Below are 12,753 nucleotides of genomic sequence, written 5' to 3'. Positions count from 1 at the left end.
TTCATGTTTGAGGATCGCATATGTATTACTACCCCTAAAAACTAGCGACCGAATACATTGTCTAATTGGCTGTCAATGTTTGCACGCGTAGACCTACAAGAGGGCTATGCAGTACCGTTCGCCTTAATTCCCAATCGTGACTCTCTCCTCGGCTTGGATAGAGATTCTGGAATCAGTTCTTACTTTCACGATCCGGATTGGACGCCATTTCCGGGCTCTGCAGGAGCGGCACGATGAGCTGATCGACCAAGGCTGATGTTTTGGACCAATGCGGTGCACCATGCAATGCAGCGTGCAGTGTCGCCTAAACGCCAAAATCAAACGGAATTGGTCGAGGGTTCAGAGGCACGTTTGAAACGGGAAAGTTTGAAGCCCCCCGGAAGGCTTCCAGAGAACGAAGCATGATCACGTTAAAAAGACAGAAAACCCCATTAGACAGCATCTCCTCACATTTCGACAAAATTCCTGCAAAGTCATCCATGCACGTTTTCTCTATTCAGTCAACCCAGTCCTAGTGTCACCATGTACAGATCCCCATGTATCAAAACCACATGAAGCAGAAAAGATCGTTACGTCCAAACCCCAAAATTGCCACGCTATGCAGAAGCATGAGCCCCAAAAAGACGCCAGAACCCGGCAGAGCGGGTGCAGAGAAGGAACCGTGAAGGTGCACATGAATAGAACCGGAGGCGGAGAATGCGAATTACGGAGGGAAAGCTGAAGGGGGCCCTCCAAATGCAAGGTGGACGGTCGATGGAGTGGGGGAGGTTAATTCATGAAATTCATGAGTGCATTGGAGGCGTATTGCTGGACAATGGTTAGTTAAGATCCCGAATGGCTGGCTGAACAGGAGTCAGATACGTACCATTGCTTTCACCGGAGGATGGGGGACAGCGTCGAATTTGGTGTATTCGAGCTTATACTCCGGGCCGATGTTGATGAACGCGCCCTTATTCTCCGTGGTATCGCAGTATTTCGGAGCGGAGAAGACTGCAGGTAGTTAGCACCGAACTTAAATCCTCGGGTCATGGAATCGAAGCACGACGTACCTGTGATGCATCGTCCATCATGTTCCACCTCATAGCCCTCCATCCGAACCTCGTGACTTCGAATGATGGCATCCAACCCATTCCGCTCACAGAATCTCTTCGTCACATCCGGCCCGAACTGCAGCCCCACACCACGCTTGCTCGGCCCTCTCCCGGGCGCGGGTTGCGGATCCGTCCACAGCATCTCCATCATCAACCCACTCTGCCCTGGCTGCCGCTGCTTGAACCGATCCAACTTCCGCACATCATCCAGGGTGATATCGTCATCCGAGAACAGCCCGCCATGGAGCACGAAGAACTTCTGGCCGATCAGCGTCGCTAGGGGGAGTGCGGAGAAGGACTCGGAGAAGAGCTTGAATACGCGTTCGGACTTGTATTTGGCTTTGCACTCCCCTTCGAAGCCGTACATCCGGTTCATGTCGTCGGTTTCGTGGTTGCCGCGGTTGAGGAAGAAGGTGTTGGGGGAGAGCCATTTGTAGGCGTACAGGAGGAGGGCGATTTCGCAGGACCAGGAGCCGCGGTCGACGAAGTCGCCGTTGAAAAGGAAGTAATGTGTTGAGGAGGGTGCCCCTGCGAGGCGGAAGATTTCGAGAAGGTCGAAGAATTGGCCTAAGGTATATTAGAATGGGTTTCCGGAAAGGAGATAAAAACGTCTTACCGTGCGTATCGCCACAGACTGTGATGTTATGCTCCTTGGGAACATCCACCTCCACCATCGTCGGCTCTTTCGTGAGGATATCCTTAACCGCCAAGATAATCTGGTAGAGATATTTCTTATGTATCGTCTTCCCATTCTTAAACCGCTGGATCATATCGTCGATGAACTCTTGCGTCATCTCGTCCCCTAGCCTCGCACCATCATAGTCCTTATCCACCACCATCTCCTCGACATGCAGTCCCTCCGCTGCCGACGCCTCGTCGCCCACATCGATCGCTTTCAGGAACGCATCCCGCTTTAGCTGTTTCTGGCATTCTTCGTAGTACCCTTTCGCCTTCTTGTCGGCGGGGACTTTCTTGGTGACGATCTTCCAGTCCCGGAGTGCCTCCTTGTGATTCAATATCGCGGTATTGGCGATGGCTCTTCTATAATATGCCTACAGAAACCTGTCAGCCAGATCGAAGCGGTGCGGGGTGCCGACCTCCCGTCCCTCCTGAGCGCACATACCTTAACATTATTCTCATCCAGTTCGATCGCCCTACTCGCATCCGAAGTAGCAAGTCCATAGGCTTCGGTTTTGATGTGCATCTACACGCCCCTTGCATTAGCATTTCGGCACGCGACAGCTCCGTTCAGCTTGGCCGACTTACGAGGGCGCGGTTGGAATATATAGCCGACTCCTTGTCGTATTTCTCGATCGCTGCGGTATAATACTTGATCGCATTCATCCAATCGTGCTCCTTGAATGCAGCATTTCCCTGGTCTTTGAGCGCGATGGCGGCCGCCTTCGCTTCGGCTGCAGGCTGGCCATTCGTCTCGCCTGAAGCCATATTTGCAGGGAGTGTGCGGTCGCGGTAGGTGGGAGGGGGAGAAGGATGGGATCGGAAGTGCGAGGCAAGTTTGGCTGTTCAGGAGAAGAATATTTTCAAGGTTCAAGAGGTACTCAAAAGCAGTCGATGGACCAAACGCTCTCTCAAGTCTTCGGAAGATGGAAGAATCATGGGGAATGGAAGTTTAAGTTGTTAAGGCCGACAGGCGACAAGGTTCAGCGGCGATCGTTGCAAGGCGGGACCCTGACGACCGGCTGATCCTCGGGTAAACCCGGACCGTACCGTCTTGGTTCATCGAGTGCCACTTGAAGAGTAAAGAGGTTCAGTTGATGGGATAAATAACGCTACTTGCTAATCGACGAGCACTATATAACCGTGCAATACACTTCTCGCCTCCTCTTCAAACTCTACATCAATCCAATAAACTAACATGGCATCCAACATCCCGCCCCCCAACTCCCGCAACCACCGCGCCTGCATCATCTGCTCCATCATCCTCCCTCAAACTGTACGCCCCCTCGCCTCCTCCCCTCTTCCTAATATCCCCAACTAACCCGGCCAGCACTTCATCAATTCCGGTTGCCCCAACTGCGAATCCTTCCTCAACCTCGCCGGCTCCCCCGAAAACGTGCAAGTCTGCACCTCCCAAGTCTACTCCGGTGGCATCTCGCTCGCGGACCCGTCCGCCTCGTGGGTCGCGCGGTGGCAGCGCTTGGATGGGTATGTGCCCGGGGTGTATGCGGTGAAGGTGGAGGGACAGCTGCCGGACGATGTGTTGCAGACGATGGAGGATTCGGGGGTGCGGTATATGCCGAGGGACGGGAGCGCGATTAATGAGGATCTTTGATTGATGGTGGCGGGGTTTCGTGGGCGGAACTGGCTTGCGTGAGGTTGGGATGGAGGGCGAAGACATGGACTGAGGCCGTATGCGACGTTGAGGCGCGGCAAGGGACCACTGGCTTCCTCCCCTCTGAAATATGGAGTGAGTCCTCGGGCATCACATATTGACAGCTATGGCTGTCGAGTGGCAATTCCATTCTTCTATGCTTTGGACGCGGCGTTTTGGGTTTACGTACAGAGTATGAGCTCAAAGTTGGCTTGAATCGAGGAGAGCCGCAAGGGAGTCAGAGAGATGCATTACAAGCGTGGCGCAAATACTGGCACGCATGGCATGGGCGTTGAAGTAACTGTACGACTAGATTTTTGACGGGAGGTTTATGAATTTTCCGCTGATGAACAGACCCTCATCTACACATGTACACCGCGTGACTCCTCGCTATATCCCGATCAACCGACGCAACCCTCCTGAACACCACCCAATGCATTCCAATCTTCTCAAAGCCATAGCCAGATGAACAAATACATCCCCACCACCGTCCACGTCCACCGAATATCCACACCCAACCGCCCCGCCGCACCCCTGGATCCATCGATGTCATACACCCCCACCCGATTACACACCGGCTCCTCTCCATACCCCCACTCCACCCCAATCCCATCCTCAGGACACTTGAACCCCAAACTCGCCGGACAACTTCTCACCACATCCCAACAGCTCTCGCTGCACGGGAGCACCTCTTTATACGGCCCCGGTCGAATCGTCTCGTCAATCCACGCATTCCGACTCGAGTTCGCGAACCGCCGCTCCCGCCAGCTCAGATCCCACCCCAACCGCTCCACATCCGGCGGCTCCGACCCATTATAGTACGGCGCCGCGATGTTCCTTGGCCGCACGCTGAGCGCGTCGCTGGGCGGCACCGCGAGGGAGAAGTCCGTGCAGCGCGGGATGCTGACGGCGCAGAGCCAGTCTTTGTAGTCGCGCGCGCAGTCGTCGCAGGTGCGCGCGAGGGAGTACTTGGCGGTGTCGGTGGTGTTGCAGGGGATCTGCTGGAGGGAGCGGTTGAAGTTCTTGTAGAGCGCCTGGGCGCGGTTGTCATAGAGGGCAGCGAGCTGGGAGTGGTCGGCGAAGAGGGTGGGGTTGGAGGGGGCGGCGTAGGCGATGGAGGAGCAGAAGGGGAGGGAGAAGATGAGGGCACAGTTGCTGTCTAGAAACAGGATGGTTGGGTTAGCTTGCGTATCAACTGAGTGAATATATGGGAGGAATCGAAGAGGCAAATACGAACCGGACTTAGTAGAGAACTTCACTGGTCGCCAAACTCGTCCTCCACCACCGACGACACCGGGTCCAAACGCCGTACTGTTGCCCTCGATGGCTAGAAGACCGTGATACGTGGTTCCTCCCTGCAGTCCCTTCACATGAAACTGCTGCCGCGGAATATCGTCCTCCCCCCGATCCGTCATTCCCATTGTGACCTCCAGTGCGTCCTTCTTCGCCAAGTCCAGCCCGCAGAACGAGTTCCGCACCCCGTCCACCTGCGTGGTATTCGCCGCGTACGTGAAGATCGTGAACGGCGTGTCCGCGCTTAGCCACTTGTCCTTCAATTTTTGATCCGCGCCAGTGCTAGTGAGGTTCCCCGTCACGAGCAGCGCCGAGGTCGTGTCCGTGTCCACGATGCCTAGGAAGCTGTTGTCCTGGGATTCGAAAAACGGCGCGTCGATCGACGCGGCGATTTGGTAGTTCCACGGCCCCGTGAAGGTGTCGGGAAGCGAAGGGGCGGAGACGCCGACGTAGACATTCTTGTCGGCTTGGATTGCTACACTGGCAAATCCTTCGACGAGCGCGATGACTTCCTGCTCTTCGCTGGTGACATCCGGGCCGGGTTTCTGGTTGCCGTCGGACGTCGAGACGTACATGGTAAGCTGAGGTGGCGCGGCGCTCAGCGTCTGGTTTGTCGTTGGTTGTTGGCAGGTGTTCATCGACAACCAGACTGTCTTCGTCGATGTTTGCCTTCGTCTTAACTCCGTGTGTGCTTCATCTGGACTATCACCCACATCTCGCCGTCTGTCGATCGGCGACGGGAGCCCGACTCCAGCAGTCCCAGGCGGCCCCCATACCGTTTCGTTTTGCACCACGTAATACACCGTTTCGCCTGGCGAGATGTTTAATTTCTCGGGGATGTTGTTCGGGAGGTTCAAGAATCCCAGTTGTCGCTCCCCAAGAGCGCTCTTATCCAGCGCGAGATTCGGGAATGCGGTGTCGTATTGCAGATGTGCCGCCGGTTCAACCTCCGGTTGCTTCCCTCCTCCCAAACCGAGTATTGAAACGGCCTCTATCAAAATCGCACTGCCGCCGCCTCCACCCCAGTCCACCTCATGGATCATGTCTCGTATTCTCTCTCCATTTTTAGACCCGGTTATCGAATCGGACTCGCTGGCATGGGCGCTTTGGACGTGCGCAAGGAAGGACAAGGAGAGGGCGAGGTACGAGAGGGGTGAGCGACCTGTGAGAGGCCTATGCCCGCTGCTTTTGGGAACAAGTATCATCTTTGCGATAGGGACATGGTAATGAATGGACGCAAGGTTCTCTCGGTTCTAAAGAAGGTGTTCGCAGCCAGGAGTGAAGGTCAGGTCCGCTGAGCAGCTGTTCTCATCGCGCAAATGAGTGACGGGGTCGATGCCGTTAGAGAACAAGGACAGTTATCCGACCGTCGCGTCCATGGACAGTACGTCACAACGTCCTAGAAGAAGTATCGAACTGACGATTCGTTGAATGGACGTGTATTGAGGGATGTTGACTATCAAACTAAGTATAGCTGAGATGGTGTTGAGCAGTCATGGGAGCCGGGTTAAGAGCAGCTCCGCCACATGCTGACATCCGATGCCATAATGGCAATCATAAGCTCCCCGTTCCATATCAATCTTTAAACGCTTCAATTGTAGTACAATACATGTTTGGTGTCAAATTGGTGTCAAAATGGAAATACCCAGTCTTCAGTAACTAATCAAAGTCCCGGTTTCCATGCTAATACGAGCTGTTATCAAATCACTCATCATACTACACGTGCGCTGTATATCGGGATATCGGTCTGGTTCATAGCGACCCTCGGCTATTCTGTCCACTGATAAGTGATCTCCTGAATCGCCAACTACCTAACTTTGTCCTCAACTGTTCACTAAATTCTACAAACATGGCCGTACACAGGAAATGGGGAAGGATTCCATGACAAATATCAGCGAGTGGTACCCGCAGTTGGTGCAACTCCTAAGACGGTTCACAAAACTGCAACTTCCACTTCCCCTCCATCGCCTCAAACACGCCCTTTAAAGCAGACATTTTTACAACTTTGCCAACAGCTTTTGCGGCTTCTTCGCATCTTCGGCCGCGATCTCCGCATACATGTCATCGATATCGGTTCGGAATGTCTTCGCTGTCTGCGGTCGCTTGAGTTTGAGCCTATTCAGCCATGTTAGTCAGCGCTCAAGTGCAAATAGGCAGTTTCTCCAGGCAGAGGGACAACATACGTTGGTGTCAATAACCCATTGTCCACCGTAAACGGCTCCAAATGGAGTCGCACCCCCTTGCACTCTTCAAACCTATTCAACTTCGACTTCCGCGCCACCTTCCTCAACTCCGCAACCACCTTCTCCCGGACATCCGGCCTCTTCAAAGTTCCTCTCAAAGCGTTGATATCCTCGCCACTGATGTTCTCCTTCAGCGCCGCGCTGGCCCACGCCGCGAACGGCGCCGGATCGACGCCGAAAATCCCCACCAGGCTGCTCTCGGTTGAATCGCCGTGGACAAACGCCGTCATCAACCAGCCCAGGTTCGCCAAGAACACGTTCTCGATGCGCTCGGGGGAGACGTACTCGCCCTGCGCGAGCTTCAGCACGTTCTTCGCGCGGTCGATCACCTTGAATCGGCCGCGAGAATCGATCTCGCAGATATCTCCGGTGCGGAACCAGCCATCTTCGTCGATCGCCTTCGCCGTCTCGGCGTCGTTCTTGTAGTACGCCACGAGTCGGCTGTTCCCTCGTAGCCAGAGTTCACCGCGCGGGTGAGGCTTGTCGGCCGTCGTATATCCCATGTCCTCCACGTCGCGGAGGACCGCCTCGATACAGGGTGAGACGGCACCGCAGTTGCCGGCGGAGAGGTCGCCAGGCACCTGAATGAGACTGCAGGCGTACGTCTCGGTGAGACCGTAGCCTTGCAGGAAGTTGTTCGCGAAGACGACCCGGAGGAATTGGTGCAATGTCGGGTCGATCGGCGCGCTACCCGAGATCATGGTCCTGCAGCGGTCAAGTCCCAAAGCGGCAGCCACCTTGCGACCCCAGACGCGATCCCAGACCGCGTGCTTGTTCGTCGGCTCGCCATCCTTGCCGCCTTCCGGCCGTGCGAGGTTCGCCGTCTTTGTGTTGATGACGTAGTTCGAGAGGGTGCCGCGGAAACCCGGCGCCTGGACCGAAGCCGCCTTGATCGCGGACCCGAACCGATTGTATAGTCGCGGGACACCGGAGAAGGCCGTCGGCCGGATCAACTTCAAATCGTCGACGAGCTCTGCGACATTGCCGTGGAAGTACCCAATGGCGGCGCCGGCCCACAGCGCACAGTGCTCGCCAATACGTTGGTAGATATGCGCCAGCGGCAAGAAGGAGCAGATGATGTCCTGTGGCGACTGCTCGACGGAGGTCATCGATGCAGCTGTGGCAGAGACAGCGGCTGAGTGAGTGAGCATAACGCCTTTGGGATCGCCGGTGGTGCCGGAGGTGTAGTTGATGGTGATGAGGTCGGTCGGCGCAGGCGGGTTAGGAGCCAGCGGCTTCAATGCGCCAAGAGCCTCGACTTCCGCCATGGTAATGATCTTGATGCCGACTTTGGAGGCGAAGGCGGCGAGGATGTCGCGTTTGGAGTGGCCGGGGATATCGCCCGTATCGAGGGGCTCGAGCGAGATGATTAACCGGAATTGCGGGAGGTCGGCGGAGGCCTTGATCTGGAGAAGCGCGGGAATGTGGTTGAGAGAGGTAACGACGCAGTTGAGGCTGGCATGGTTGATGATGTATTCGGTCGCGCTGGGTCCGAGGGTGTCGTAGATGGAGACGGTATAGAGCCCTTGGCTCATGCATCCGAGATCTGTGCATGGTGAGCCTCCTTCCATGTTCAACTAATACGGCTACAAGAAATCCATCTCCTACCAGTGATCTGCCACTCGGGGCGATTGTTGCAGAACAAGCCAACACCGTACTTCGCATCCGTCACGCCAAGCTCCTTGTGCAGCTGCACGATACCCGACCCGAAGTTATTTCTCCTCTCGGCAATCTGCTTATAGCTTTCCCAGAGGTAGTCGCCGAACGTCCTCGACTTTGGATCCCATGGACGATAGCCCAGGCATCGGTTGGTCGGGTATAGCTTCGCTACGCCATGTTAGTTTCCGATGCTTCATCACTCGCGAAATAGAATGCCTACATGAAACCTCGAAAGAGTCGTGGATCGTCCGGACCTGGATGCGAACGGTCAGTTTCCTCGGAGTTTCCTACCAATGTCCCTCATTCTCCCTTACCTCTGGATCGAAAGTTTCCAACAATTTGTCCTGGAACCGGAAGTGTCGATAGATGGGTGTTCGTCCAGGGCGCGCTGTGCCCGCAATTGGCACGCTGTACGGCGCGCCAGGTTTCGGCGGTGCCTGGAAGGCCTTCGCGTTTTCGATCGCGGGGTTATGAACACCTATCAGCGGCATCTTGTCTTTTGAGCTCTGTGTTTTCCGTTCTGTCTAATTCTTATTGCACCGGTGGAGAGCGGCTGAGTATGCAACTTCGATATCGTCCGGATGTTGGGGCGAGATGACGCCTTGCCTCGACAGAACACGACGGAGTACTGGTAGACCAAAAATGATGGAACGACCGACGAAGAAGGACCCAAAAGAAAGAAACCTCGCAAGAATCACGAGAAGAGAGAGGACTTCTAGAAGGTCATTAGGGCAGGTTAGCTAAAAGTGTTCCATAAACTTGGCCAATCTCGACCAAACATGATGCCTCGGCGGTACCGAGGCGAGGAATGTCATGAATGCGGGTCACTTATTGAGGATTTGGGGCCAAACGAACCTTGTCGCCGTTGCAGACGTGCGGGATTGCAGCCGCCTCTCGGAACAAGATGCGAAAGACGCAATCTATTCCGGTGCCACGCCGGGGCTAGGTTAGTTCGGGGCCGAATCCAAGGTATATGAAATGGGGGGGATCCGATGGGGCCGGCCAATGAGACCGCCGGCTTTCCCAAGTGCTACGTATGGCTTTATTGGAGAGCTGATTGGGATAGATACTGGATTGATGCATTGGAATGAACTCAGGAAAGGTATGATTGCACCAGCACTGGATATCGTGGCGATCCAAAAACCGTATTACAACTTCACAATAGGTGTTCGATTGATGTGCTGTCGTCTGAAATCTGAAATGAAGTCTATCATCTATGGCTTGCTCGCGATCTAGCCTCGCAGCCTCGGTAGAGTACGTCACCCTAAAGTACAGCGGTCCTTGCTTTGGACTTGTGGACCAGTACCGGAATGAATGGCACGTCCTCTCTGAATATAATTTCGAAAATGGACCGGATTTTGGGAGATGTGGCTTTTTGACTTTTGAGAGGAAAACCTACCGTTTCCGTAGTATCGGACTACCGTCTCGGAGCGTTCCTTAAACTCGAAATCCGAGCAACGTCGGACAGGACAACCGACAAGCGCTTTGTTCCAGATGTCGGGAGTCGCGGTGCGGCTCCTATCAAATGCAGTTGTCTCATCGATCGGACACCAGGAACCAACAAGTGGGATGGCGGATGTGGTACAGGCACGTTGAAATCGCGACTCGAGTACAATTGTAGCATGACAAAGAGCACTTCAAATCGACGTCCCGAATTTCTAGCAACATTGTGAGCAGATTTGAAAACCACCACATGCTCTTATCCTACCACACCAGAGCAGCCAAGCTCAGCTTGAGCTTGCCAGACCTTTAGAATATCATGAGCCTTTGTTTTCACATGCGAGCTTCCCAAACTAGAACATTTGGGTCTTGGGGGCCAGAGGCTCTCGTCGACTCGTCCGAATTCCGATCAGCAGACTGGGGCATGCGGTAAACTTGGGGGAAGCGGTCAGCCCGATTGGGCGCCACCATCGCTAAATGTTGGATCGTCTCGGCGGGTCGGCGGATTGCCTGCATGCGGGCGCCCCGCGTTCTCGCCAACTAAACTAGGCTGGAAGGGCCTAAATGTTATGCAGGATCGGGTGCTAACTTGCTGATGGCATGTGGAATTGCGGGTGGGATACGGACTTCACATGTTTGATGTTTGGGGTAAAAGTTGGCGCACTCATTTTATGTGCTTCCTTTCGGATTCGTGGAACCCAGAAATGTTGTGGTTAGATGACTTTCACACGTATATGAGAGTATGTATATTTGACGTGAGAGCGTGAACCCCTTTAGACTCCGGCGCTATGCATACGGACAGAAGCAAAATACCTGGAATGAACGAAAACCGTCGTCGCTATCATGTGGCTCGTTTGACTGCGAAGAGACTTGGCTTCATGTTGATTCGGCATAACTTGGAGATGCATCCCGCCAGTTGCAGGTAGGTTTGGACTCCTTCGAGGATCCTCATGTGGGTGAAGCCGATTTCCTAAGGACGAGTTAGTGTTCCGAGGGGTGTTTTACTGGTTCGGACTCAAATACCTTGATGAACTCCAGCTTCGTATGCTCGGAGAGATTTGGTATGGACTTCGTCACTTTGAACATCGTGCTGATGATATCGTGACAAGAGTATCCGAGATCCCTACAAGCATTAGGGTCAGACCTCGAGGATATGTAGAGGCAAACGTACCACAACTCCTTCAGCTTCTCTAGTGCCTCCTCCACCTTCCCCTCATAACAGGCCTTAACCATCGCCTGCACCTTCACCGGATGTGGGCTATCTACGACCTTGAACACATTATCTCCGCTGACGAACCCGAACCCGGCATGTGTGCTCTGCAGGTTGTTGATCGCTTGTCTCATATCCCCTTCCGCAGAGAATATCAGCGCCGCTAGCCCGTCGTCCGAGACTTCGACCTTCTCCGCCTCCGCGATCGCTTTGATGCGTTTCGCGACCTGCATGTCGGTAAGCCGGGCATATCGCAGGATCGCGCAACGGGACTGTAAGGGCTCGATGATCTTGTTCGATTGGTTGCAGGCGAAGGCGAAACGGGTAGTGGAGGAGTAGATTTCCATGGTGCGGCGGAGGGCTTGTTGGGCTCCAGAGGTCATGCTGAAGACGTGTCAGTGGCCATTGCAGAGGATGAATGAGATGCTAAAGGAATACCTATCCCCCTCGTCCAAAATGATGAGCTTATGCCTTCCAGGAGGCAAAGTCACCTTCTTCTGTGCAAAGCCCTTGATCTTGCCTCGAACAACATCAATACCACGCTCGTCACTTGCGTTCAGTTCCAGGACGGCTTCTTTGTATGCATCCCCAAGCATCTGTCTCGCGAGACAGAGAATAGAGGTGGTTTTTCCAATCCCTGGCATGCCTGATATAATGAGATGCGGCATGTTGCCATCTTTGGCAATGATCTTTAACCTCTCGATCGTCTCTGTATTGCCAACGATATCGTCGAGGTAGATTGGCCGGTATTTCTCAACCCTTTTGCTCTTGGTTAGCGTGCGCGGCTTTCGATAACAGAGACAGTGCTGTGACGGACCACGGGAGCTCGTAATCGGGGCTAGAATTAGTGGTAGTCGCCCGCGCCTTGTTTCCGGCCGCTGCAGCGGATGATTCTGCCTTTGCCATGTTGTTTGGTGCTATTTTAGGAGCTGATGATGTCGTTGAAAGTGAGTTTCAATCTGAATTTCAATATGAGTGCAAACTGCAGACGCGTCGCGTCGGAGCCCAGTGACGCGCTTGGGTCAGGTCACGTGGAACTGCACTTTGACGCGAGCCGTCAATATCACCTTTGGAACAATTCAGTAGAGTTGTCCTAACTATGATCCAAGTCTCGAATCCCTGGCTACTTCTAACTCTCGACGACTCTGAAGAGACTTGTATGAAACAATTCAGTGTCTTTGATGTGGCGGACCACCTAAGAATGTTGCCTACAGCAGTTAAGAGCACATGCCACTGGATTCTGGGCCATCCAAAATTTGTCTCTTGGGTTGAGAAGACGGAAATTGCGCTGCTCTGGCTTGCAGGACATCCTGGCTGTGGTAAAATGATGCTGTCGTTCTTCTTGGCCAAGCACCTAGAAGAAGTTCGGTCACCTCGAGTTCCGAGCAACGTTTGCGTATTCTTCGACGTAGAGGCTCTCATGTCGAGTGGGTCGGTTCATCTAGAACAACGGTATCACGGTGGAAGAAAAACACTCTCTAAGGC

At 54.1% G+C, this 12,753-nt stretch overlaps 5 protein-coding genes across 5 annotated transcripts; 1 reads left to right on the top strand and 4 right to left on the bottom strand.

The window, feature by feature from the left end:
• Positions 1-468: 468 nt before the first annotated feature.
• P152DRAFT_419780 (serine/threonine-protein phosphatase-like protein 5) lies at positions 469-2,486 on the bottom strand. Its single transcript, XM_033677133.1, has 5 exons — positions 2,358-2,486; positions 2,215-2,295; positions 1,708-2,143; positions 1,050-1,658; positions 469-990 (listed from the first exon to the last, which is right to left on the bottom strand). Exons 1-5 carry the CDS (start codon positions 2,433-2,435, stop codon positions 854-856), a joined length of 1,341 nt encoding a protein of 446 aa, XP_033532698.1. The 5' UTR covers positions 2,436-2,486; the 3' UTR covers positions 469-853.
• A 481-nt stretch (positions 2,487-2,967) lies between these two features.
• On the top strand, positions 2,968-3,384 carry P152DRAFT_467440 (putative transcriptional elongation protein Spt4; the record flags this gene model as incomplete). The annotated part of the gene is made up of 2 exons (XM_033680765.1): positions 2,968-3,045; positions 3,100-3,384. The coding sequence occupies 2 exons, from the start codon at positions 2,968-2,970 to the stop codon at positions 3,382-3,384; spliced, it is 363 nt and encodes a 120-aa protein (XP_033532697.1).
• Positions 3,385-4,004: 620 nt separating this feature from the next.
• On the bottom strand, positions 4,005-5,567 carry P152DRAFT_365041 (uncharacterized protein; the record flags this gene model as incomplete). The annotated part of the gene is made up of 2 exons (XM_033675415.1): positions 4,005-4,582; positions 4,661-5,567. Coding segments are annotated over 2 exons (1,485 nt in total), but the record flags the coding sequence as incomplete, so codon positions are not given.
• A 736-nt stretch (positions 5,568-6,303) lies between these two features.
• P152DRAFT_508361 (long-chain-fatty-acid-CoA ligase/ protein binding protein) lies at positions 6,304-9,557 on the bottom strand. The gene is made up of 6 exons (XM_033682582.1): positions 9,393-9,557; positions 8,933-9,096; positions 8,839-8,872; positions 8,568-8,786; positions 6,900-8,505; positions 6,304-6,831 (listed from the first exon to the last, which is right to left on the bottom strand). Exons 1-6 carry the CDS (start codon positions 9,397-9,399, stop codon positions 6,714-6,716), a joined length of 2,148 nt encoding a protein of 715 aa, XP_033532695.1. The 5' UTR covers positions 9,400-9,557; the 3' UTR covers positions 6,304-6,713.
• Positions 9,558-10,716: 1,159 nt separating this feature from the next.
• P152DRAFT_459945 (putative DNA replication factor C subunit Rfc4) lies at positions 10,717-12,237 on the bottom strand. The gene is made up of 5 exons (XM_033679792.1): positions 12,086-12,237; positions 11,707-12,027; positions 11,230-11,652; positions 11,082-11,181; positions 10,717-11,028 (listed from the first exon to the last, which is right to left on the bottom strand). The coding sequence occupies exons 1-5, from the start codon at positions 12,172-12,174 to the stop codon at positions 10,900-10,902; spliced, it is 1,062 nt and encodes a 353-aa protein (XP_033532694.1). The 5' UTR covers positions 12,175-12,237; the 3' UTR covers positions 10,717-10,899.
• Positions 12,238-12,753: the final 516 nt, after the last annotated feature.

Source organism: Eremomyces bilateralis (assembly GCF_010015585.1).
Source record: "Eremomyces bilateralis CBS 781.70 unplaced genomic scaffold P152scaffold_15, whole genome shotgun sequence".
NCBI lineage: Eukaryota > Fungi > Ascomycota > Dothideomycetes > Eremomycetales > Eremomycetaceae > Eremomyces > Eremomyces bilateralis.
The sequence above is the reverse complement of the archived record's forward strand: the minus strand, read 5'-3'. Positions and strand labels throughout refer to the sequence as shown.